Here is a 23,974-nt window from a genome sequence, read left to right on the forward strand (position 1 = left end):
TGATGTTGTGCTGTTTTTAATTGGGACTTTGTATATTAAACATGTTTTAGACATAGTCAAGGTCTCTGTACTTATTCCAGGAAGTAAGGATATACTATACATTCTCACATGACCACAATTCTCCAATCCAGGTCAAGTCCACAGCTAAAATGTCAAGACACAAAAATCTGCAATGTCAAATTACTTCTGTGACCTAACAAACAGCCCATATGTTTCAGTTTAAAGGATTAAATATTAAACTGTACTAGGACTGTGCAGTCGGCCCCCTTTCCCCGCAGTTAAATATTTATGTCCTTAAGAAAGGGACAGTACATTCCAAATACAATTATAAACATAAAAGTGCGATCTCCAATTACAACACAGCATCAAGGAAGGCAGACATTCTACTCTTTGGTGCTATTAATTTTCATAACTGAATTATTCAGTTTTTCATCTTACTTAAAATAGGGAGACTGAATGAAAATAAAATAGTCCTTTCTGAAAAAGAGATGCTGTAACAAACTATAAATAGCAGCTGAATGCTAACAAGCATGAAGATATTTTTTTAATTTAAATCCTTTGAAATCTGTGAGCAAAAGATGTGTACTAAAATGTCAAATTTAAATAATGGCATCCTTGCTTTAGACACACTATCAAGTGTGCTCTGTTGGGCAGAGAAAGCAGCCTGGGTTCAAACCACTGTGTTATTTTACCTTGTCTGGCCTCAGGCTTGGTAACAAGCTTTCTTACACCAAAGGATTTCTCTGCCCACCTCCACAATTTGCCAGTTTCCATCCTGAGACCGAGTCCTGATGGTATCCTGGCAGGAGAGTCACTGAACGCCAGTTTTACACCACCAGTCCCCTCGCTCCCTTGTACACCAAGAAATGCCTGCCTTGTGTTGAAGCTGGCTTGAGCTGTATTTCTATCACTTAGGACTGAAAATGCCCTGGAAAAAAAATACAGATGCAAAACTTTCACCCAGCTATCATCGGAGAAAAATGCAGTCCCAGACTTTTCACTCCACGTAATGTCCTAACAGGAGATAGCATTCATTATCACTTTCTCATATTGCTCTAAATTCTTCATAAATCTCAGAATATGTCCTTACCTTCTTCCTGGCTTTACAACTTACTGCTAACAGTTCTCATATTTTAATGGTACTCCTATTTAATAGGAGTATTAATTTTAATAATTTTCATAGTTTAAAAGTGTTCTGTGTTTAGACAGTTTACTTTAAATATTAAGAATTTTAAGTATTAGAAGGGACAGGGACCAACATCTTATTCAAGACTACAACACTGAGAGTTTATAAGAGTCTCTTTTGGCTAGTGTAAGCATGTAACTCCTACAGGGTGATCTTAACCTGGAAGTTACCAACCCATGTAAGAACTCAGATGGGCCACTCATGAAAAATCCCTGGATCTCCTGCTCCTCACACACTGCATTAGTGCCACTCCCAGAGAGACTGCAGCCTGAAAACATCCACAAACTGACCATTACCATCCTACAACGAAAGACAAATTAAAAGCATTCAGAAACTTTTAATTTGACATTGCCACAATAGCCCAGAGGATGATTATTTTTCTAACAGTTCATATTTTGTATTCTATTTAGTACACTGTATCCAGGACAGTGGAGATTAAAAAAAAAAAAAATTGCTTTTAAACTGGCCCTTCACCTCAGTCTGAGAAGCACTGCCCTAAGCCATCCTCACTCATCAGTCAGAAAGGAATGTCGCCCGCAAACCAGAAGCTTCTCAATCTCGCAAGGCTTACGTACGCAAATGGGAATATCTACTTCTAAGACATGCACACCTACATGTCTATGACTGAGTGCTCTGCACTGGCTCATTTTCTTATTCCTCCAACATCCTATCCTATCAAGCAAGCAGCTGCCCCACCACCCTCTGATTCTGCCACAAAATTTCTCCGAATGGTAACCTTAGCTTCCTTCCTCCACTTCCTTTTCCTCCAATCACACTACAACCAGATGACCAAAATGAATCTCTCAAACTCACCAGCAATCTCTAAACACGCAGCGCTGCTCCTCATTCCCCAATCCGTGCACAGCACCCAAAGCTCTTTACTACCCTCAACTTCCCTGACAAGTCTCCTGAGTCTTTCCAATTATGGGCTACTTCTCTTGGCTTTCTTCTGCCTTTTAATTTCCTAAATGTTCGTTTCCCCAAAAAATTTTACCCTGGATGTTCTCTCAAACACACTTTCTGCCTCAATTCACTCCTACCTCACGATAGATCAATTCCAAATCTGCAGCTTTTAGTTCCAGCCTCTTCTTGCACACATCAATCCCTATTCCTCTGTGCCTCCTGGACTAACTCTGTATGTACGTGCCACAGTCACCACATATTCTGTCTTCTAACTAGGAGGCTATCTGTGCCCCTTGTTCATTCATCAAATGGTTTCCAGCACATGCCAGGCAGCATGGGTAAAGCAGTAAACCCAACAGGTACAGTTCTGCCCTCACAGAGCTTATGATATTAAGTTATACATGGTGGGTACGTATCATGAAGTAAATACAGGGCAGTGTGATACTAGAATGAGGTGGTCCAAGAGGGCTCTCTAAGGTGGCATCTAAGCCATGAGCAAGAGTGAAACAGCTAATTCCAGCAGTCGAGTGAAGCAAGTGATTTGGAAAACACTCGGCATGTTCTAGGGTGTGAGAAAGCAAGTCAGCTTGAATGTAAGTGAGAAGCAGGAAGATGACAGATCCTGCAAAAGATTTCCTTGTACACTATGGGAAGGGATTCAAATGCTACTTCAAGTGCACTGAGAGGATGACAGATTTTAAGCAGCAGTGTAACATTAAATTTATGGTCTAAAAAAGATCCCTTTGGCTGCACTGACAGAAAGGCTGTGTCGGGGCAAGATGGAAATAAAGACTACTTCACAGGCCATTGCAATAACATGGGTGCGAGACCAGAGAGGCTCGGAGAAAGTGGCAGAACAGACAGAAAAAGAATAGATTCCATGACTCCAATAACTTCTTACCTGACTACCCCTCCTTAAATCCACACTTCATCATCCTTACTATACAAGACCGGATGCAGGCAATCCCTGTTCAGAATGCCCGGTGGTTCCCCATTATGTACAAAAGGGCCACTATATTTAAAGCCCTCCACAACCCAAGCCCAATCTACTCCATCATTCTTTCCCAATTGCATTAAAATCCTTTTAGATTAAGGTTCCAATCCCAGAACACACCCTGTGTGCTGCCAACTCTGTGCTTCTGCCCGGGCTTTTCCCCAGCCTTTCCACATCTCACTCTACTCCTCTCTTGCCACCCCAAGGCCTAACAATCTATCAAGCTCCAGCAAAAACATCACTTCTAATTAAGAAGCTAGGCTCCCTCTGATTTTCTAGGAGGAATATAAAACCATCACTTCTGCTGGATTTGACAACTTTTGCACACTCCTCACACTCTGCCTTAACTCTACAGTCTTGACATTTGTTTTTGTCACTCTTTATCTTCCCCTACTAGACACTGAGTAATTTGTAGGAAGGAAATCTATCCATTCCCCAGAACACCCAATGAAGTCTTTCACAGAAAATCTATGTTCAAATTAAAGTGCCTTTAGAAGCCACAAGGAGATGGCAGGAGGGACACTTTCATGACATAATCAAATCCCATGCCCACAAGGTGGGTGGCCCACAAATTAGAAATAAAAAATTGTATCACAGAGGTTCTCCCACAAGAGAGAGGCTCTCCGTCCTAAGGGTCTGGCATCAGGAGGAGGAATTCCCAAAGCATTTACCTTTGAAGCCCAGAGGGGCTTGAGTGCAGGAGGTCTGCAGGGCTGGAGGAAACAGAGACTTCACTCTTGCAGGACACATATAAGGTTTCATGTACACTGGGACCCAGCACAAAGCAGTAACTCCACAGGAGCTGGAGATCCACTGGGACTCATGGTGGGGCAGGAAGGCAAGCTCCAGTGGCAGAAGCCCCAGAGAATACTGACAGGCGTGAGCTCTCCTGATGGTCACCATTTTGGCATCAAGACCTGGCCCTACTCAGGTTCATGTCTCAGGCCAGACAACCAGCAGGACAGGAACACAGCCCCACCCATCAGCAGACAGGGTGCCTCAAGCCACACTGAGCTCACAGCCACCTATAAGCACACCCCTTAACGTGGCCCTGTCCACCAGAGGGACAAGACCCAGTTCCAACCACCAGTGGGCAGGCAGCAGTCCTTCTCATCAGGAAGCCTGCACAAGGCCCCGGACCAACCTCACCCACCAGCGGGCAGACACCAGAAGGAAGAGGAGCTATGAGCCTCCAGCCAGCGGAAAGACCACAAACACAGAAACTAAGACAAAATGAGACAACGGAGAAATATATTCCAGACGAAGAAACAAGATACAACCCCACAAGAACAACCGAAGTGGAGATAGGCAACCTAAGTGAAAAATAATTTAGAGTAAAGGCAGTAAAGACAATCCAAGATCTTAAAAAAGAATGAGCGCAAAGAAGTTACAAGGGATGTTTAATAAAGAGCTGGAAGATTTAAAAAACAGAGATGAACACCACAATAACTGGAATGAAAAATACACTTGAAGGAATCAATGGTAGAATAACTGAGGTAGAAAAATGAGTAAGTGAGCTGGAAGATAAGAGTGGCAGAAATTACTGCCACAGAACACGAAAAAGAAAAAAGAATGAAAAGAAACTACGACAGTCCCAGAGACCTCAGGGACAAAATTAAATGCACCAACATTCACGTTACAGGGGTCCCAGAAGGGAGAGAGAGAGGAAGGGCCTGAGAAATACTTGAATAGATTATAGTAAAAAACTTCCTAACATGAGAAAGGAAATACTCAAGTCCAAGAAGTGCAAAGAGTCCCATACAAGATAAAACTCTAGGAGGAACATGCCAAGACACACATTAATCAAACACAAAAATTAAAGACAAAGAAAAAATATTAAAAGCAACAAGGGAAAAGCAACAAATAACACACAAGGGAACCCCCATAAGGCTATCAGCTGATTTTTCAGCAGAAACTCTACAGGTCAGACAGGATGGCTCGATATATTTAAAGAGATGAAAGGGAAAAAACTACAACCAAGAATACTCTACCCAGCAAGGCTCTTGTTCAGATTCAACAGAGAATCAAAAGTTTCACAGATAAGCAAAAGCTTAAAGAATTTAGCACCACTAGACCAGCACTACAGCAAATGCTAAAGAAACTCCTCTATGTGAAAAATAAAAATTTTCTTCATTTCTAGAATCAAGAAAATTATGAATGGGGAATCTCAAAAAGTTAAAAAATCATTCACACACAAATAATGGATTCAAAACCAGCAATCATGAGGAAAAAACAGTACAAAGTTAGGACACTGAAAATACATTTGAAATTAAGAGATGAGCAACTTGTAACAATCTTGTTCATATATAAACTGCTACATCAAAACCTCATGGGAACCACCAAAAAAAAAAAAACCTACAATAGATACACACAAACCAAAGAAAAGGCAATCTAAACACATCACTAAAGATAGCCATCAAATCATAAGAAAAGAGGAAGGGAAGAAAAAGATCTTCAAAAACAAATCAAAAACAGTTAACAAAATGGTAATAAGAACCTTCATATCATATGTAAATGGATTAAATGCTCCAATCAAAAGATACATATTGGCTGAATAGATACACAAAAATAAATCCATATATATGCTGTCTATAAGAGACCCACTTCAGGTCTAGCAACACATACAGACCGAGTGAGCAGATAGAAAAAGATATTCCATGCACACGGATATCAAAGGAAAGCTGGAGTGGCAAAACTCAGTTCAGAAAAATAGACTTTAAAATAAAGGGTGCTGCAACAGACAAGGAAGGATACCTGAGACAAACAATAATGAAACACTTCAATCCAACAAAACATATGGGATGCAGCAAAAGCAGTTCTAAGAAGGAGATTTAGAGCAGTACAATCTTACCTCAGGAAAAAAGAGGAACCTCAAACAACCTAATCTTACACCTAAAGCAACTAGAGAAAGAGGAAAAAACAAAACCCAACTTTAGTAGAAGGAAAGAAATCATAAAGATCAGAACAGAAATAAATGAAATAAAGACAAAGAAAAAAATAGCAAAGATCAATGAAACTAAAAGCTGATTCTTTGAGAAGATAAATCAAATTGATAACTTTTAGCCAGATTTATCAAGAAAAAAAGGGAGAGGACTCAAAAATCAATAAAATTAGAAATGAAAAAAGTTACAACTGACACCACAGAAACACAAAGCATCAAAAGAGACAACTACAACTATATGCCAATGTAAGAGACAACCTAGAAGAAATGGCCAAATTCTTAGAAAGGTACATTCTTCCAAGATTGAACCAGGAAGAAACGGAAACTACGAACAGACCTATCTCAAGTACTGAGATTGAAAACGTGATTTAAAAACTTTTCAACAAACAAAAATCCAGGATCAGATGGCTTCACAGGTGAATTCTAACAAACATTTAGAAAAGAATTAAAACCTACCCTTCTGAAACTCTTTCAAAACTTGCAGAGGAAGGAATAGTCCCAAACTCATTCTATGAGGCCACCATCACCCTGATAACAAAACCAGACAAGGATGCCACAAAAAAAAAAAAAAAAAAAAATCATAGGCCAATATCATTGATGAACATAGATGCAAAAATACTCAATGAAATACTGTCAGATAGAAACCAACACAATACTGTAAAGCATTATTCAATTAAAAATAAATGAATTTTTTAAAAAAAGAAATACTGGCAAACCGAATCTAATAATACATTAAAACAATCATACATCATGATCAAGTGAGATTTATCCCAGGGATGCAAGGATTTTTCGTATCTTCAAACCAGTATGATACATTAACAAATTGAAGAATAAAAACCATACGATCATCTCAAGAGATTTAGAGAAAGCTTTTGAAAAAATATCTATTTAGGATAAAAACTCTCTAAGAAAGTGGGCACAGAGAGAACCTACCTTAATATTACAAACACCATATATGACAAACTCGTAGCTAACATCATACTCAATGTTCAAAAGTTGAAAGCATTTCCTCTAAGATTAGGAACAAGACAAGGATTCAACTCTCAACATTTTTATTAAACATAGGTTTGGAAGTCCTACCCACAGCAATCAAAGAAAAAAAAAAAAGAAAAGGAATCCAAATTGGAAAAGAAGTAAAAACAGTCACTATTTGCAGATGACATGATACTATATGCAGAAAATCCTAAAGAGGCTACCAGAAGACAGTGAGAACATGTCACAAATTCAGTCAAGTTGCATGACACAAAATTAATACACAGAAATCTGCTGCATTTGTATACACTAACTATGAAAGATCAGAAAGAGAAACGAAGGAAAGACCTTGTACTCTGGAAACTGTAAGATGTTGATGAAAGAAATCAAAGATGACACAAACAGATGGAAAGATACCATGTTCCTGGATTGGGAAAATCAATACTGTCAAAATGAGTATACTACCGAAGGTAATCTACAGATTCAACACAATCCCTATCAAATTACCAATGGCATTCTCCACAGAACTAAAATGAAAAAAAATTTAAATTTGTATGAAGACATAAAAAACCCAAATATTTATGGAGACACAAAAACCCCCAAAGTTTTAAATGTGTATGGAGATACAAAAAAACCCAACCTTGAGAAAGAAAAGGGGAACTGGAGGAAATCAGGCTCCCTGACTTCTGACTATACTACAAAGCTGCAGTCATCAAAACAGTATGACACTGGCACAAAAACAGAAATATAGATCAATGGAACTGAACAAAACGCCCAGAAATAAATCCATGCATCTACTGTCAATTGATCTATGACAAAGGCAAGAATAGACAATGAAGAAAAAGAGTCTCTTCAACAAGTGGTGCTGAGAAAACTGGACAGCTACACATGAAAGAATTAAATTAGAACATTCTCTAATACCATATACAAAAATAAACTCAAAATGGATCAAAACCTAAATGTAAGGCTAGACACTATAAAACTCAGAGAAAAACACAGGCAGAACACCTTTTGACAAATGACAGCAATTTATTTTTTGATCCACCTCCAAAATGAAAATAAAAACAAAAACAAATGAGACCAAATTAAAAGTGTCTGCATAGCAAAAGAAACCATATACAAAATGGAAAGACAACCAATAGAATGAGAGAAAACATTTACAAAGTGACTGACAAGGGATTAATCTCCAAAATATATAAACAGCTCACGCAGCTCATGTCAAAAAACAATGCAATCAAAAAATGGGCAGATCTAAATAGATATTTCTCCAAAGAAGACATACAGAGGGACAAAAGCACATGAAGAGATGCTCAACATCACCAATTATTAGAGAAATGCAAATCAAATGAAGTATCACCCCACATCAATTCAGAATGGCCATCATCAAAAAGTGTACAAACAATAAATGCTGGACAGGGTATAGAGAAAAGGGAACCTACTTATACTACTGTTGGGAATGTAAACTGATACAATCACTTCAGAAAACAGTATGGAGGTTCCTTAAAAAAACTAAAAGTAGAACTATCATATGATCCAGCAATCCCAATCCCACTCCTGGGCACAGGTTTAGAGAAAACCATAATCAAAAGAGATACATGTATCCCAATGTTCACTGCAGCAATATTTACAAGCCAAGACATGGAAGCAACCTGTGTGTCCATCAACAGCTGAATGGATAAAGAAGATGGGGTACATATATATTGTATATATGTACAATGGAATATTACTCAGCCATAAAAAGAATGAAATAAAGCCATCTTCAGCAACATGGATGGGCCCAGAGATATCATACTAAGTGAAGTAAATCAGACAAAAGACAAATATCATATCACTCATGCAGAACCCAATTTTTTTTAATGATACAAATGAACTTATTTACAAAACAGAAGCAAACTTACAGATTTCAAAAACAAACTAATAGTTATCAAAGGAGAAACACAGGTGGGATAAATCAGGAGCCTGGGATGAACATACACACATTACTATATTTAAGACAGATAACCAACAAGGACCTATTGTACAGCACTGGGAACTCTACTCAATACTGATAACCGGTGTGAGAAAAGAATCTAAAAAAGAATGAATATATGTAAAATTGAATGGCTTCATTATATAGCTGAAAGTAACACATCATTGTAAATCAACTATAATAAAAATTTTTTTAATTAAAATGCCTTTTTTTATTCCCCTAAAAGTACTTTGAAACTTCATAAGCAGTCACTGGTTAAGTACCCATAAGTGTTCAAGTGATACAAAAACCTATCGCTTTATAATCCTCTCCTATTTACCTGTCAGTTATTTGTTCAATGGCATCACTGTGTATAGGAATGGGAAAAATAAACAAACAAACAAGTGGTGATGAAAAGCTAGAAGAGGAACAAATTAGAACTCAAGTATATACAACTTTGTTACACTGAATTTTAATAGTCAAAGGATAAAGTAAAAGACCAATCTATGTTACAAAACTCCGAAGCTCTAAATACAGGGAATCCTCAATGTAAGAGGTGTGTCAATAGACCATAATGTCCAACTATAGATCGTTGTAAAGCCCCAAGCAAACAATATAGGGAGAAAATTCCTAGGGCAGAAACTCATGACTGTTAATTCAGGAAATCCTGTTTGAAAGAATTTCTACACACTTAAGAGCTTCTAAAGTTGGGAATATAATCTCAAATGTTAAATGTGTTAAGAGAGCAGGACTGGCAAACCATGGGCCACAGATCATATCCACTCTGCCATCTGTACAGAATGATTTTTACAATTTTAAATGAATTTTTTGAAAAAAATAAAAAATTAATATTTCGTGACAAATGAAAATGATATGAAGTACAAATTTCAGTGTCCACAAATGAGGTTTCATTGGAACACAGCCACATTCTTTCATTTATAGATTGCTTATGGCTGCTTTGGTGCTGCAGTGGCAGGCAGGGTTGAGTGTCTGGGACAAACACCACATGGCTTGCAAACCCCACAGTGATATTTACTAACTGATGCTTCACAGATAAAGTCTGCCAGCCTCCTGGCTAGAGAGGGAAAAGAATGACCACACAGACAAGCACTATTCACACCATGAAACTGGTCACTCTTTGTGAGAAGATTTCAAGTCATAGATTTATGGCTACAAGGCACCTCTGATTATATGATGGAAATAAAATGGGAAAGACCTCATCTTTCAGTGATGGAATAGCATGAACCAAATATTACCTTCCTACCTTAGACAATCAGAAAACCTGAGTAAATATGTGAAACAACTGTTTTCAAACATACACCAGGCAGCACAGGACTACAATCCCTGATGGAAGGGAAACAAATAAACTAAGTCTTAAGATTATCCTGGCTTTCTGCCTAGAGGCACATTCCAGACTGCAGAGGGGGTAGGGGATTCCAAGCAGGGCACAAATGTTTCCCTGAGCTGAAAAGACAGACACTAGAGATCAGGAAGTTTGAAGCAGCTGAAAGCTGCAGGACAAACTTCTGGAGGGGAGAGAGAAAAAAAAGAGCTCCAAAAATATGCAGAAGGTCAACGAGGCTTTGTTAAATATTAATATTTGCATGTATAAGGTGAAACTCGAGGAGGCTAGGGAAAGAATGACCCAGGAGCTGGGTCAAGAGCTCATGTGTAGCTAGGAACTGTCTGACTTCCCACAAGCTAAATTGGAGAGTCTTCACTGATTGTACAGAGCACTCAGTAGAGACCCCACAAGGGCCACACCTTAGTCGTGGAGCTAAACTATCCTGGAAAAAAAGCTACTTGAGACTGCATGAAGCTTAAAAACAAGACTTGAAAGGATCAAACTGAACTACACATAGATTAACCAGCAACCAGGACAAAGCCCAACAATCTTTAATGAAGGCAACAAAATCTAGGCACCCAACAACATAAAATCCATAATGTCCAGCATCTAATAAAAACTTAACAGACATGCGAAGAAGCAGGAAAATGAGACCATAACTAGAGGAAAAAACCAGTGAACAGAAAGAGATTCAAAAATTAAAAAGATGATCAGTGGACAAGGATATCACACAGCTATTATAACTATGTTCAACTATTCAAAGCAGCCTTTCTCAATCAGGGTTCTGCAAGAGAATTAAGCACTACAAAAAAGTTATTTGAGGGATTATTTTCTCAGTTATCTCAAGAATGGTACACAGCTAGAACCATTCCAGATGCACAGAAGAGAAGTTAATTCACTACATACAACAGGCAAGGCATTAGACTCAATTCTCTAGGAACTCAGCTGAGAGGGGCTGGATAAGAAAAGTACATAAACATAATGAGGAAAGAAACAGAAGATATATTTAAACAAACAAACAAAAAGCAGGTCTACAGAAGGAGGAAAACTGTAAGGTCTGAAATGAAAAATTCATTGGATGGGATTGACAGCAGATTGAACAACTGCAGAAGAAAAGGTTAGGGAACTTGAATATATAGGAGTAAAAGGCATCCAAGTGAAGCACAGAGAGGAAAAAAAAAAGTAAATTGAGATAATCAAATTTAACGTCCAGGCTGCTTTGCTACCAAGCATTTACTCAGAATAAAATAAAGACTTCCCACTAAATACAAATGTTGTATAGATAGTCTCTTACTATCTGAAGCTACAAATGATAAATTAAAAAAAATTCCCCAACTTGAAAGTATTAACAAGGATATGAGATAGTACTATAGCATCAAAACCCACAGAATAAATGCTGTAGTAATTTTAATAGGCATTCAAACAAATTTGTGTGCTTTGCTTCTTCAGAGAGGGTGTATGTAATGTATTCACCCTCCTCTCTTCTCTACAGTTGAGCATCTATCAGGAGCACTTCACAGAAAAAATTTAAGAAACAATGACTTAAGAAAATATTCAGGAAATCACCAGAACACTAAAACACAAGATTCCAAGTTCACCTGCTAAATAACCAGTACTGATCTTAGATTCAAATCTAAGGGAAACGGCACAGAACTACAAATAAGTTTCCTCCAACAAACCACCAAAATAACAAGTCATTCAAGCATCATCTTGTGATAACAGATCAATTTTAATTCTAGCACCTGAAGCTATACAAGGGTACGCTTTATAAACTTCATGAAACTGTTGTACACATTCAATAAAGTGACAACTGTGCAATACCACTTAGTATCTCAAAATCAGGAACAAACTTTTGAATTGTTTAAACACAATCCACAGAATTAAAAAACAAAGTCAGAAGTCATCCACAGTTACACTACTTGTCAGTTAAAAGTTTTACCACTTACTACTTGATAGAACAGTCAATATCTAGTAGGGGATATTGGAAGTGATTTCAGATTCTCATCCTGTTGTACTCTATTGGGAAGGTTTCTTAAGTAGCTATGTGACTGGCCAGAGGTGGGTACAACCAGGACCAGAACAGCACGTAGGATTCTACCACAGTTTTTGTAGTTTTCACTTTTTTTTTTCTCTTTGTCAGTTAAAAGTGAACAGTGAGAATTAAATACTTATCTTTACATATACACAAGGTATGCTGTGAAAGCATATTTGCTTACAAACATATAAAAATACTTGTTAACTAGTTTGATAAGAAAATAATGTATAAAAGTATATAGCAAAACATTAATCATCTCTGACCCTGGAAAGATCAATTCCATATTTTATATTACAAACAAAAACAGTTTTAGTTTTTTGAATCCCTTATCCAGAAATACGTGAAAAGGAAGACAGACAGAAATTATTTATTTTCACTCTCAACATGGCTGTGAAAAAGAGTTAAATTAAAATGCCAAGAACAGTGAAATGCCTAAGTCCAGAATGAGTCCAAATATTTGGCTACACAGAATATTATCTTTAAGAGTAGGAGTAATAGCAAAGGCTTTACACGCAGTTTTTAACCTATAAATACAATAGGCATTTTGGTATTTTGGCCACTGGAAAACAAAGGCTATAGCATCAGGAAAGGTCTGAGATGTCTCACGTTTGTGGATTCAATTCAGTGTATTTAAGGTTAACTAAAGTTGACATCAAAATTTTTAGAGATAGGCAAAAATTCACATTTTAAAAAACTCCCTATGTTTTTCTATTTAGAGTAACAGTAGGCAATAAGATTCCAGAAGTTAAAAGTTATTTCACAACCGATGACTTCAGCTTGGCAAACAGCTTAGATTCCAAAACTGATTCATCCCTATTAAAAGTAAGCTTTAAAAAAAAAAAAAGAATGTGTCTGTGTATATAGATATACATTTTAAAGGAATCAGATAATCTTTGAAGCAGCCTTAGTGTTTCCATTAAATCTGTCTTGAAATGACCATTGGATTAGCTTCATGGAAAGGATTAGCCAGCTTCTTGGTCTAAGGCTACCACGGTGATCATTTATCTAAGGCTAGAAAGGTACCAACGTGATGTAAACTGTAAGGAGAGGAGGAGAAGATGAGGGCTTTCCTGGCAGTTGGTAGCTAAAATTCAAGGGATTCTTAGAAAATGACACAATGGCAGCCTTTCTTGTCTTTTTCTTTCCGTGTTGGTTCTGGTGAAGGAGGACATTCCTGCTCTTGAAATTTCCTGTAAGACAGAAAAATCTACAGATAATTGTCTTTTTGGTAATATATTGCTACAAATGCAGGTTACTGTTGGACCAATCTGGTTTTCGTGCATATGCATGTCGGTGTTAAGTTTCAACAAGGGAATCAAAGCCAATCATTGGGGGCAGGGATACACAAATGCATAAGCAAACCTGTCTGAGCTTCATTTATGGGCAAGTCTTCAATTAGATGAGACGCTGAACTCAACAAGGTCTAAGTTCCCTTCCCAGTTTGAAATTCCATGACTCCGAGGTATCCTTAGGAAGGAACACCTATCACTAGAGTATCTGCCCTTATGAGGTATGCCATTCCTATCTCGGTTCTGCCACTTTGTAGCTACAAGTCTGTATTAGAGAAGTTAGTTTCCTCTCTGAGCTGTGTTATTTTAGGAGGGATAATAAAACCCTACCTATCACAGTTTGCTATAAGGATTGAAGATTTTTGTTTATGTTCAAACATCTAACAGTCTCTGGCACAAAAAAAAGTCTCCTATACCCCTTCCTCACTCCTGGCTGACCAATATATATGGATCAATTCTAAGAACCGAAACCAAGGACAAAATATCTCAAAAAAAGCAATAAAAATTTTTTTAAAAGCACTGGTTCATACGGTAAAATACACATCAAATTTATCATCTTAACCATTCTTAAGTGTACAGGGCAGTGGCTTTACATATATTCACAATGTCGTACATCACTATTCACTTCTCAAATTTTTTCCAACTTGAGAAACTGAAACTCTACATTCCTTAAAAAAACAACAGAATTTGGGTTTTAACAAATTACTAAAAAAACAAAAAGACAACCTTCACCTCTTTTCCAACCCACAAAGACAATGTCTTAAAAAGGGGCTTAAAAAAAAAAGTACAATAGAAGCCCATAGCTCAGATGTCAATTCACCTTAGATGTACAACTAACAGGAACTAGGTCCATATACTTGTCAAACTAACCAGCAGAGAAACCAGCAGATCTAAGAAAAGAGGGTGAAGTAGGGGCCAAACCAGCAAACTAACCAAACCCTGCCCATTAAACCAACGCACTCTTTTCTCACACACACAAACTCCAGCCTATCTCACTCACCACCTCAAGCTTCCTGGAACCCATTAACACTTTCTGAATCATAGGGGCCCCCTAGGCCAGCTTACAGAAAGCCTCTATGAAGTGTGGATATCATACTTTGTGTCCAGTGGGACTGTTGAATCCTTAAGGCCTGGTTTCCTTGTAGCCGGGCGGGGGCGGAATGGGTGAGAAGCTAAGAGCACACACAGGCTCTGGAATCAGAGACCTAGATTTAAGCCCCAGCTCTGCCATCCTAATATGCTCCAATCATTTAACCTCTCTGTGCCTGTTTTCTCATCTCAGAGTGCGGGCACTGTTGGGTGGTGGTGGTGAACTGCAGTAATACACACAAAGCACTTACTTAGCACAGGATCTGACAAAGGTCACCATTCAAGGGTGAGCTGCTGTCCTCACTACCTTCACACCACCTCTGCCTTTGGAAGCTGCACTGATTCTTTTCAAAATCTATGTGTACTCTACTTCAACACAATAAAATTAGGCTTTTTGGAAACAACTAGAATATGCACATAATTAAAGTTTTTAACATACTATGTCAAAAATGATTCCAAGAATCACTCCTACAATTTCCTCCTTCTTACTAAAAACATGTAATGGTGATTTTTTTCCCCCAGTTAACTATTTTAAAAAGCACAGCATGGCTACCCATCAAATTCAATATATTCAAACAAACTTCCGGTATGTGTTCTGCTTACCTTATAACCCGGACAAGTTCATGGAAAGCTTGATCTACATTCATTCTAATCTTTGCTGACGCCTCCATGTATGTTACCTTAAGTTGCCGTGCTAACTGCTGTCCTTCTTCCTGTGTTACCTGAAATTCCAAGAGTTGTGTTTGAGGTACAGTATTAACAATTAAATCTGCTCTATCTACTGTTTGGCCACCAACTGCACTGTTAATCCAGCCAGAGACCAAGTTTGTCTGTCGTAAGATGAACCAAGAGACTTAACAGCTTAACACATACTGCTGAAGCCCAGCTCTGCAGAAAAACTCAGAACACGACAGAGGCAAGATGTTAGCCCAGTGATTACTCAAAAGTATTCAACACAACAGTGATAAGTACTGGGAAGTATACAAAGTGATATGAGAGTCTATAACCCTTCTGGGCAGGTCAGGAAAAGCCTCCCTGAAGAAGTGATACTCAGGTTAGAAACTAAACAAAGGCTATGGAGTTGAGTCAAGGTAAAGAAGTATCCCTCTTATATGCAGAATCCAAAAAGAAATGATACAAATGAACTTATTTACAGAACAGAAACACTCACAGAGTTAGAGAACGAACTCATTATAATTGCAAGGCCTTGGGAGAGGATGAGGGAAAGGGATTGTTAGGTAATTGGGGATGGACATACACACGCTGCTATATTTAGAATGGATAACCAACCAAATCCTACTATACAGCACATGGAACTCTGCTCAACATTATCTGGCAGCCAGATGGGAGGGGAGTTTGGGGAGAATGGATACATGTACATGTATGGCTGAGTCCCCTCACTGTCCACCTCAAACTATCACAACATGGTTAATCAGCTACACCCCAGTATAAAATTAAGAGTTAAAATAAAGTATCCTTGACAAAGGAAATAGCAGGTGTGAAGATGCTCCAAGTTCCAGGAATTGAAAAAGCCTAGAATGGCTAGAATACAGCAAGTCAAGAGAGAACATAGCAAGAGGGGAACCTGGAGAGCAGGGCGAGCATCAAGAAGCCATGATCCTCTTCCCATTTGCACTCCCCAGGACCTGGTACATGGAAGACTCCCAATAAACACGTGGGGGAAAAAACAATGACAAGGACCACACCCCCTCATGATGACTTCCTTACACGAGGCAATGAAGGAAGGTAAGCATGGAAGGGTGGCTTTGCTGATGACACATAAATGCCAGGTCAGAATAAGAAAATGCTAATTCAATGTAAGTAAATGTCCTGTATGTGTTTTAAATGTAGAGGGCTGAAATATTATTATTATTGATATTTTACAGTTATATGGTGGGGCTGAAAATATATATTTTTTTTTAAAAAAGACTTTCACTGCTGCCATTACCACACACACAAAAAAATAATAAATACAGGTGAGAAAATTATAGATGAGCAAAAAGGAAAAAATAGAAAATTTAGGAACCTCTCATCCATACAGAACCACATTCTTCTCATCTTTTTTCAAGGATATAGATTTTTCTCCACAAAAACAGAATCATAATTTTTGTACCTTTATCTTAGACCCTGGAATTATGCTAAATCCACTGATCTAGGTGTTTTTTGTTTTTATTTATGTAAATGCCACAGACTCTTTTTACATAAGTAATCATGCCATGTGTTAATAAATCTGTTTTTTGTTGCTTTCTTTCTAATGTGGATGCATTTTCACTCTTTTTCTGACCCTTCCGTATTGCCTGGAACCTCAAAGACGACAGGGGAAGGGGATACTTTTGTTTCTGATCTTAGGCACAAAGCATTTAGTCTTCCAGCATTAAATAAGCTGTATTGTTTTCACAATTCCATTTTATCATCTTGGTTGGCTAATGAACTCGGTATGTATTATGTTGGGAGAAGGCAATGGCATCCCACTCCAGTACTGTTGCCTGGAAAATCCCATGGATGGAGGAGCCTGGTAGGCTGCAGTCCATGGGGTTGCACAGAGTCGGACACGACTGAAGCGACTTAGCAGCAGCATGTATTATGTTATTTTTATAACTGCTTCAGTTTATATTATACATGTTTCACTTCTGTCTAATTCAAATGGAATGTCAATCCATGTATAGTTTAAGACTCTTTTAACAGTATGTTTCTTCCTCCTGATAAGTTTTATTATTACCACCTACACTATTTTTGTTTTAAACATCCCATTATGTTTTAAGGAGATTTAAGTAACAATAATAAAAGTAATTTATATTTACCCACATAAATGGGTAAAGGTGTTCTTCATTTCTTTGTATAGATCTAGATTTCCATTTGGTACAGTTTTCCTCTTTTTCCATTTCTTTTAACGTAAGTCTGCTGGTAATAAATTCTTTCCATTTTTGTATATCTGGGAGAAGTCTTTACTTCACCTTTGCTTTTGAAATAAATTTTTAGATATTAACTTCTAGGTGAGTTTGCCACTCTGGCTGATTAGAATATGAATTATTCCTGGCCCTACTTCAGCTCAAAGTATTGTTCCAACCATTCCTTTCATGTAGTTTGTTCTCCTAATTTAATATTACATTCACAAAAGTTAGCACCTTCAGTGAAATATCATTAGGCTATTACATTACCATGTATATATCTAACAATTACTTTATAACAGATTATACCCTGTTGTATTTCAAAAGAGTGGCAGGCAGGTTCTACACAGCACTGGTATATGTAAGTTTAACAGTTTTAAAATTTACTCTGCCCCTCCTTCACAACAGTACATGTACCATAAGGCCTATGGTTTGAAATATAAATCAATCAAATTAAACAAGCAATTAACAATGAGTAAAAAGCCAAGTATGAAAAGAAAGCTTTAAAGAGCCACCAATTCAGAAAGGAAAATTCCTTTTTAAGAAAAGTTGACATGAAATTCCTTCCTACAAAAAGAGCCTCATGTTAAAAATTCTGTTCCTTCTTCCTGGGATGTCCTCCTTTCTCTCCCAACTCTATCTATACTAATTCATTTCATACTAATAATTCAAGACTTGAGCAATCAAAAACTTTCTGTTGTTTTTACAGTATCCCAGAATGACCATCACATTCTTTAATGACTAGCAAAAAAAAGTCAACATACTACAATTTTTGGTTTGTCTTTTCATTCTCCCAGCATTATGCCATTTTTAGCTAAGTTGTAAGGTCTACTTGCCTTTGTACACCCAGAGCCTAGAAGAGCACATAGCAGTTATTCAATCAATATGTGTTAAGGAAATAGAGCATGACCAAATACTTATGCCTCTCTTCTTTTACTGTGAAGTAAGGTAAAAATAAATATTTGAGACATGTCAATCTCAATAAATTACTTTCTTTACTGATACAGGTAATTTGATTGTGGGAGGGAAATACACATCCTTAAGAATATTGCTCTTTCTGCTCAATTACTCCTCAGAAAGCTACCTTGCCCTCTCCCGCCAACACAATATATTCAGCTGGAGGGAAACAGGAAAATGACCCAACTTTATACAATTAAGAAAAATTAATAAATTAATAAGTGTAGATGATTAAAAAAAAAAAAAATCCCACTGCTAAGACTGTTTATGTGCTTCATTTGTTTGTTTGTTAGCACGGTCTCACATCAATCTTCCAGGAACTGAGGTCAGCAAAGTTCACACACACGTTTCTGGTCAAGACATCTCTAACCACATATAGTGCTGCTTCTGAGCTTACTGAGCATACTTTTAGTTAAGAAGTAAAAACAGCATCACCACAAAAGCAAAAAGATGACAAAAAGAACACCATATGGAACAAAGCCAAAACACTGTGAAGCCAAAAATCAACAAAAAACTGAAAGCCACATAAACAAGGATTTCCTGGAGGTTCCCCAACCAGGGAATTTTATAAAGATGCCAAATCCTATGCCTGGTTTTGGTAGATCTGAGTGCTACCCAGAAATATTTCATTTTAAACAGCCAAGGTGAACCCGATGCAAGAAATTCAGGTTTATACTTGGAAACCTCCAGTGAGACTCAGTTCAAAGGCACAGATGAATCTTAGTGGAAATCCACAACAATACAAGTTTATCTAACACCATGTATTTTTAAATCAAGAAGAGCAAAATGGGAATGATGAGAGCAATTTTATTAAACAAATGGGGTTTAATAGAAATAGACTACAACATCTGCAATACTTAGGGTTGTACTGAGTTTACAATACAACCTAAGTTTACAGAAGCAAAATTTGTTTTTCAAAAATATCTATTATGTAGTCATTTTAATACCACATCTTGATTCACTGATGCCTTGATTCATTCCTTCAGCAACTTTGTTCTATGTGCTAAGGATCAAATATGAACAAAACAAAGTGGTCAAAACTGAGAAGCCCTCATGGTGCTTACAAACCTTTTAGATGCGGACAAGGCAGCAACACGTATAGCCAGAAGAGACCCTTACTCGACTGTTGTGGGGAGGAGCCTGTTTTCCCTGGGAGGATGCAGGGACACTCTGTGGTCAAGGTACCGACAGACAGGTGGAGCGGGGATAAGCACACTGAGGTAATACATTGTTACAGGTGAAATGGGCTCCTTTCTCAAATTATTGATGACAAGCACTTAACAAGGAGGAACAGAGAAACTAAGCCAGGAGAGGCAAAAGGGGAAAAATCAAAAGGAAAAAAAAAAAGAGAGAGAGACAGACAAAAACTCCGGATTTCTAGACCAGGCTGAGTCAAGGACAAAGAGCTTGAAATCAGAGCTATCATGAAGTTCACAGTCCAAGCCCACAGACAGCTGCTGTATTAAATTTCAGAATTAATATGCTGTCATATTTAATAATGTTTATATTTCAGCAAGGGCAAGCAAATCATTTACCTATATTTTCTTACTATACCTTTGACAGGATAAACAAAATGATCAGTCTCTCTAAGGGCTCAGGTATGTGTTAATACTGCCATTCAGATTCTACAGATCTCTTTTTATGTCAGTGATTTTGTTTTTTTTCTGTCATCAGTGCCTAGAAAGTGTTCTATAAAAGCTGGATGAATAGGGGATGCAAGAATCAAGTCCAGAGACATACAGAAGCCAAAAGGAAGCAGCAAAGCCTCTTCTGGCTGATCTCCCCTCCCTGATGGTTCAGAATCTCAGGAGCAGTAGTAGGGATACCCAGGGCTGACCCACATATAAAGAACACAGGGAAATGGCATTTGCTCTGTAAGGAAAACAGCACAGCAACTAGAGCAAGTCCAAAGGATCATGCCTAAGGCAAAGGCAGGAATTAACAAACTGACCAGCAACTGACGGCAATCAGACTGGTTAGTGACTATGAATCTAAAGAGACGGCCAAAAAGTCAGCATTTCCAAACAAGGGGAAGTTTTTATAGGGTGCCTGTGGCCTGTCCGGGTTCAGCTGGTACAGCAAGTAAGGATGCCAAGATATACAGAACATCACCTTTAATTCGAAAGAGGGTTTTCAAAGATAAGAAACCTTTAGTATAGCATTTCAGCTACTATGAGTAAGGCCCTCGAGGCTAGGAGGCAAAAGGTATGTTTGTACACCCAGGGCCTAGGAGAGAGTCTGCCTCAGCCCTAAGACACCTGACAGAGACAAGGAGGTATCAACAAAGGGAGGAGGGAGGAGGTGCAGGGAATACTGCTCCAGAGCTCAGTAAAGTGTTTCAGAAAGGAGAATGTGAGTATCTGTGTCAAATGTTACTGACATCTGCGTTAAGCCATGACCTTGACCAGGTGCTACATGCCTGCAGTCAGTGCCAGAAAGGAAAAGAAGTAGAGAATGAGTGTAGAGATAACACTTCTAAGGAGTTTTGCTTACTCGGAGGAGGAGGAAAAACATTCTCAAAGAGGGACGTGACGTTAGCATTTGCTATGGTTGCTGCTGCTGCTGCTAAGTCGCTTCAGTCGTGTCCAACTCTGTGCGACCCCATAGACGGCAGCCCATGGAGGGCTCCTCCGTCCCTGGGATTCTCCAGGCAAGAACACTGGAGTAGGTTGCCATTTCCTTCTCCAATGCATGCATGCATGCTAAGTTGCTTCAGTTGTATCCGACTCCATGCGACCCTATGGATAGCAGCCCACCAGGCTCCGCTGTCCACAGGATTCTCCAGGCAAGAATACTGGAGTGGGTTGCCATTTTGCTATGGTTACTTTTTGTTATAAAGATGAGAGCACTGCAGCATGTCTCAGGCTGATGGAAATGATCATGCAGGAGAGAATTGGAACACCTGGATGGAACAACTGCTAGGGTGATGCCCAGGAGAAAGAATGGATGGGCTCCAGTGCCTACCAGAGAGGTTGGTCAGTGAGGTGAAGTTAATCCACGCAAGTGGGGAGAAGCAAAATTGATGGGGCACACATGCACTTAGGATAGCGCATGTGCAGGTGGGAACATGTGGAAGTTCCTCAGGAAAATACCACTCATCATCAATCTGTTGAGAATGAAGGAGGGGGAGTGTTATAAACTTAAGAATGAAAGAGTAAGTATTAATTATCCAAACAAGTGGGAAATGAATGGACTAGGGAAACGGAGGAGGATTTCCAGTCGGCACTAAAGGCTCTCACATAAGAGTACTGACGGTGACTTTTAAGTGAGTTAGCTAACACCCCGAGTGTGGCTGTGAAGGAACCTAGAAAAGAGACGACAAAGCATGGGAGTAATAAGATGTCTCTCTGTGCCTATCCTTCAGAGAGGAGACCCATAGGAATGAGCAGAAAATTAAGCAGTTTTCAGCCATTTGCTTTTCTCCCTTGGATACATATATACATTTGAACCTTTCAGTGTTTACACAGTAACTAATGTCTATGCATATGTTTCAAAGCCCAGAAATAAAGAACTTACTTCAAGCTCACTGCCTATCTTTGAGGTGATGAAAATATTAAACTTATTCCCAATACTGTTTCTCTTATCACTGTGTTGTTATTTTACTCTGAGACTCTATTACTTTTATAAAAAAAAGAAAAAAACTTAAGATGAAAAATTTATAAATCTATGGTATAAAACAAAGCCAAAGTACCATGATATGTTAATATCTGCAGACAGATGGAAACCACACTCCAAATACTAGCAATCTTCACTATATAAATGGCTTAAAAATAATTCATACTGATTCCCTGCCCCCAAGCTAACGATGGCAAGACTTGTTTAGTTCTGGTGGACACACTCTCCCCTCCTCTGTTCTCCCTAATCTTGCCAAACATATAGAAGACTCCCAGCTCAGCCCAGGCCTGCCAACTAATTCCTTTACTGGAGTTACCACCATGAAAAAGCTTGAGAAAAACCAGGGCAGGAAATATATCTATCCAGCATTAGATACAGCAAGAACCCCCTGTTCCCGGCAGAGCTACTTTGCCATTAGTTCTCAGATCCAACAACATCTACAAATGTTTCTAGTACTAGAAAGGGCTGAGAAGAACAGTTAAAAAAAGTCCTACTGAGCAATAGTTAATAAATATAATTAGATTGAGAAATGCTGAAGAAGATGGTCACCTCAAGATAAAATATAAATTTTTTATAAAAGATGGACTGTCTACTCCAAGTTTTAGGATGTGATCAATGCCATATCCTAAATTACTTTCAACAGCTTTTACTGGTTTGAAATGAAGATAGAATGTTTTTCACCTTAACTTTATAATAAATCAGATATGAAAGAGAAGTACCAGTAAGATTTATTCTATACCAGGTAAACATGTCTAAACTTAGCATTAGAACAGTATCATCCTATCAAGTTCACGTCTAAAATTTGGTATACCTTCAACAAAACTTTACAAACAGCACACGAATCAAAGATTCTGTTTTAGATAATGGTTAATTATAAAACGAAAGTCTGTCCTCAACGCTGTTTGTCAACCCATCTTTCCTGATGTCTGCACTCTCAAACAAAATCTGCCAACAAAAGACTACGTTAACACCAAGATCATATAAAAAAAATGGAACTTAAATACCAGCACACAAGTTAAGAAAGTATTGAAACAACTGTATTCCAGATGAGGGGGTAAAGACTAAAGACCTAAATAACGTAGCATCTCCATTAACTTACATATGATCTTGTTCCCTCTGCCACAAAAAAGAGGAGTGGCCAATATATACCAAAAATTTTAAAAATCAAATGTGAAATAATTGGGTAAAGAACAAATGAGTATAAATAAGCTTGCAACGAAATACTAAAAATATTATTTTCCTGCAGGTTATTGGGCAGTTAGAGCTGCCCATGTGATTAACAGGACTTAGGAGAAATTCAAATTCTGTCATTTAAATTAAAGTCATTCTCTAAATGAGGTAATTCAGCATTAACACTGAATTAAGCTACCCGGGTGACCCAGATGGTAAAGCATACTCCTGCAATGCAGGAGACCTGGGTTTGATCCCCAGGTTGGGAAGATCCCCTAGAGGAGGGCATGGCAGCCCACTCCAGTATTCTCGCCTGTAGAATTCCATGGACAGAGGAGCCTGGTGGACTACAGTCCATGGGGTCACAAAGAGTCAGACACGACTGAGCGACTAAGCACAGCACAGGGGTAATTTTAAGAGTATGTAAATTAGAGCTGTAGGTCTTACCTTAGAAATTATAACATGTGAATGGAGCTGGTATAAAATACCTGCAGGTTTACAGTCCACTGAAGTTCTGTGTAATATGTAAAAATTTAATATCCCCAAATCTGCTTCCTTTTAATCTGTCACCTGTTATAGTACTCCCATCAAATCCAGCGTGCCACACTCAGCACAGTGTTTTTGATCACGGCACTTTCTCAT

The 23,974-nt window shown here is 38.2% G+C and overlaps 1 protein-coding gene across 1 annotated transcript in view; it reads right to left on the reverse strand.

Annotated features, from left to right (window-relative positions):
* Positions 1-11,999: 11,999 nt before the first annotated feature.
* RRAS2 (RAS related 2) overlaps positions 12,000-23,974 on the reverse strand; it is a 77,913-nt gene continuing 65,938 nt past the window's right edge. The window contains exons 5-6 of the mRNA XM_027563343.1: positions 15,306-15,424; positions 12,000-13,514 (exon numbers count right to left, since the gene is read on the reverse strand). Of these exons, the coding sequence (XP_027419144.1) occupies positions 13,427-13,514; positions 15,306-15,424 (207 nt within the window). The 3' untranslated portion in view covers positions 12,000-13,426. The remainder of the gene's footprint in view (positions 13,515-15,305; positions 15,425-23,974) is intronic.

Source organism: Bos indicus x Bos taurus, chromosome 15 (genome assembly GCF_003369695.1).
Source record: "Bos indicus x Bos taurus breed Angus x Brahman F1 hybrid chromosome 15, Bos_hybrid_MaternalHap_v2.0, whole genome shotgun sequence".
Lineage (NCBI taxonomy): Eukaryota > Metazoa > Chordata > Mammalia > Artiodactyla > Bovidae > Bos > Bos indicus x Bos taurus.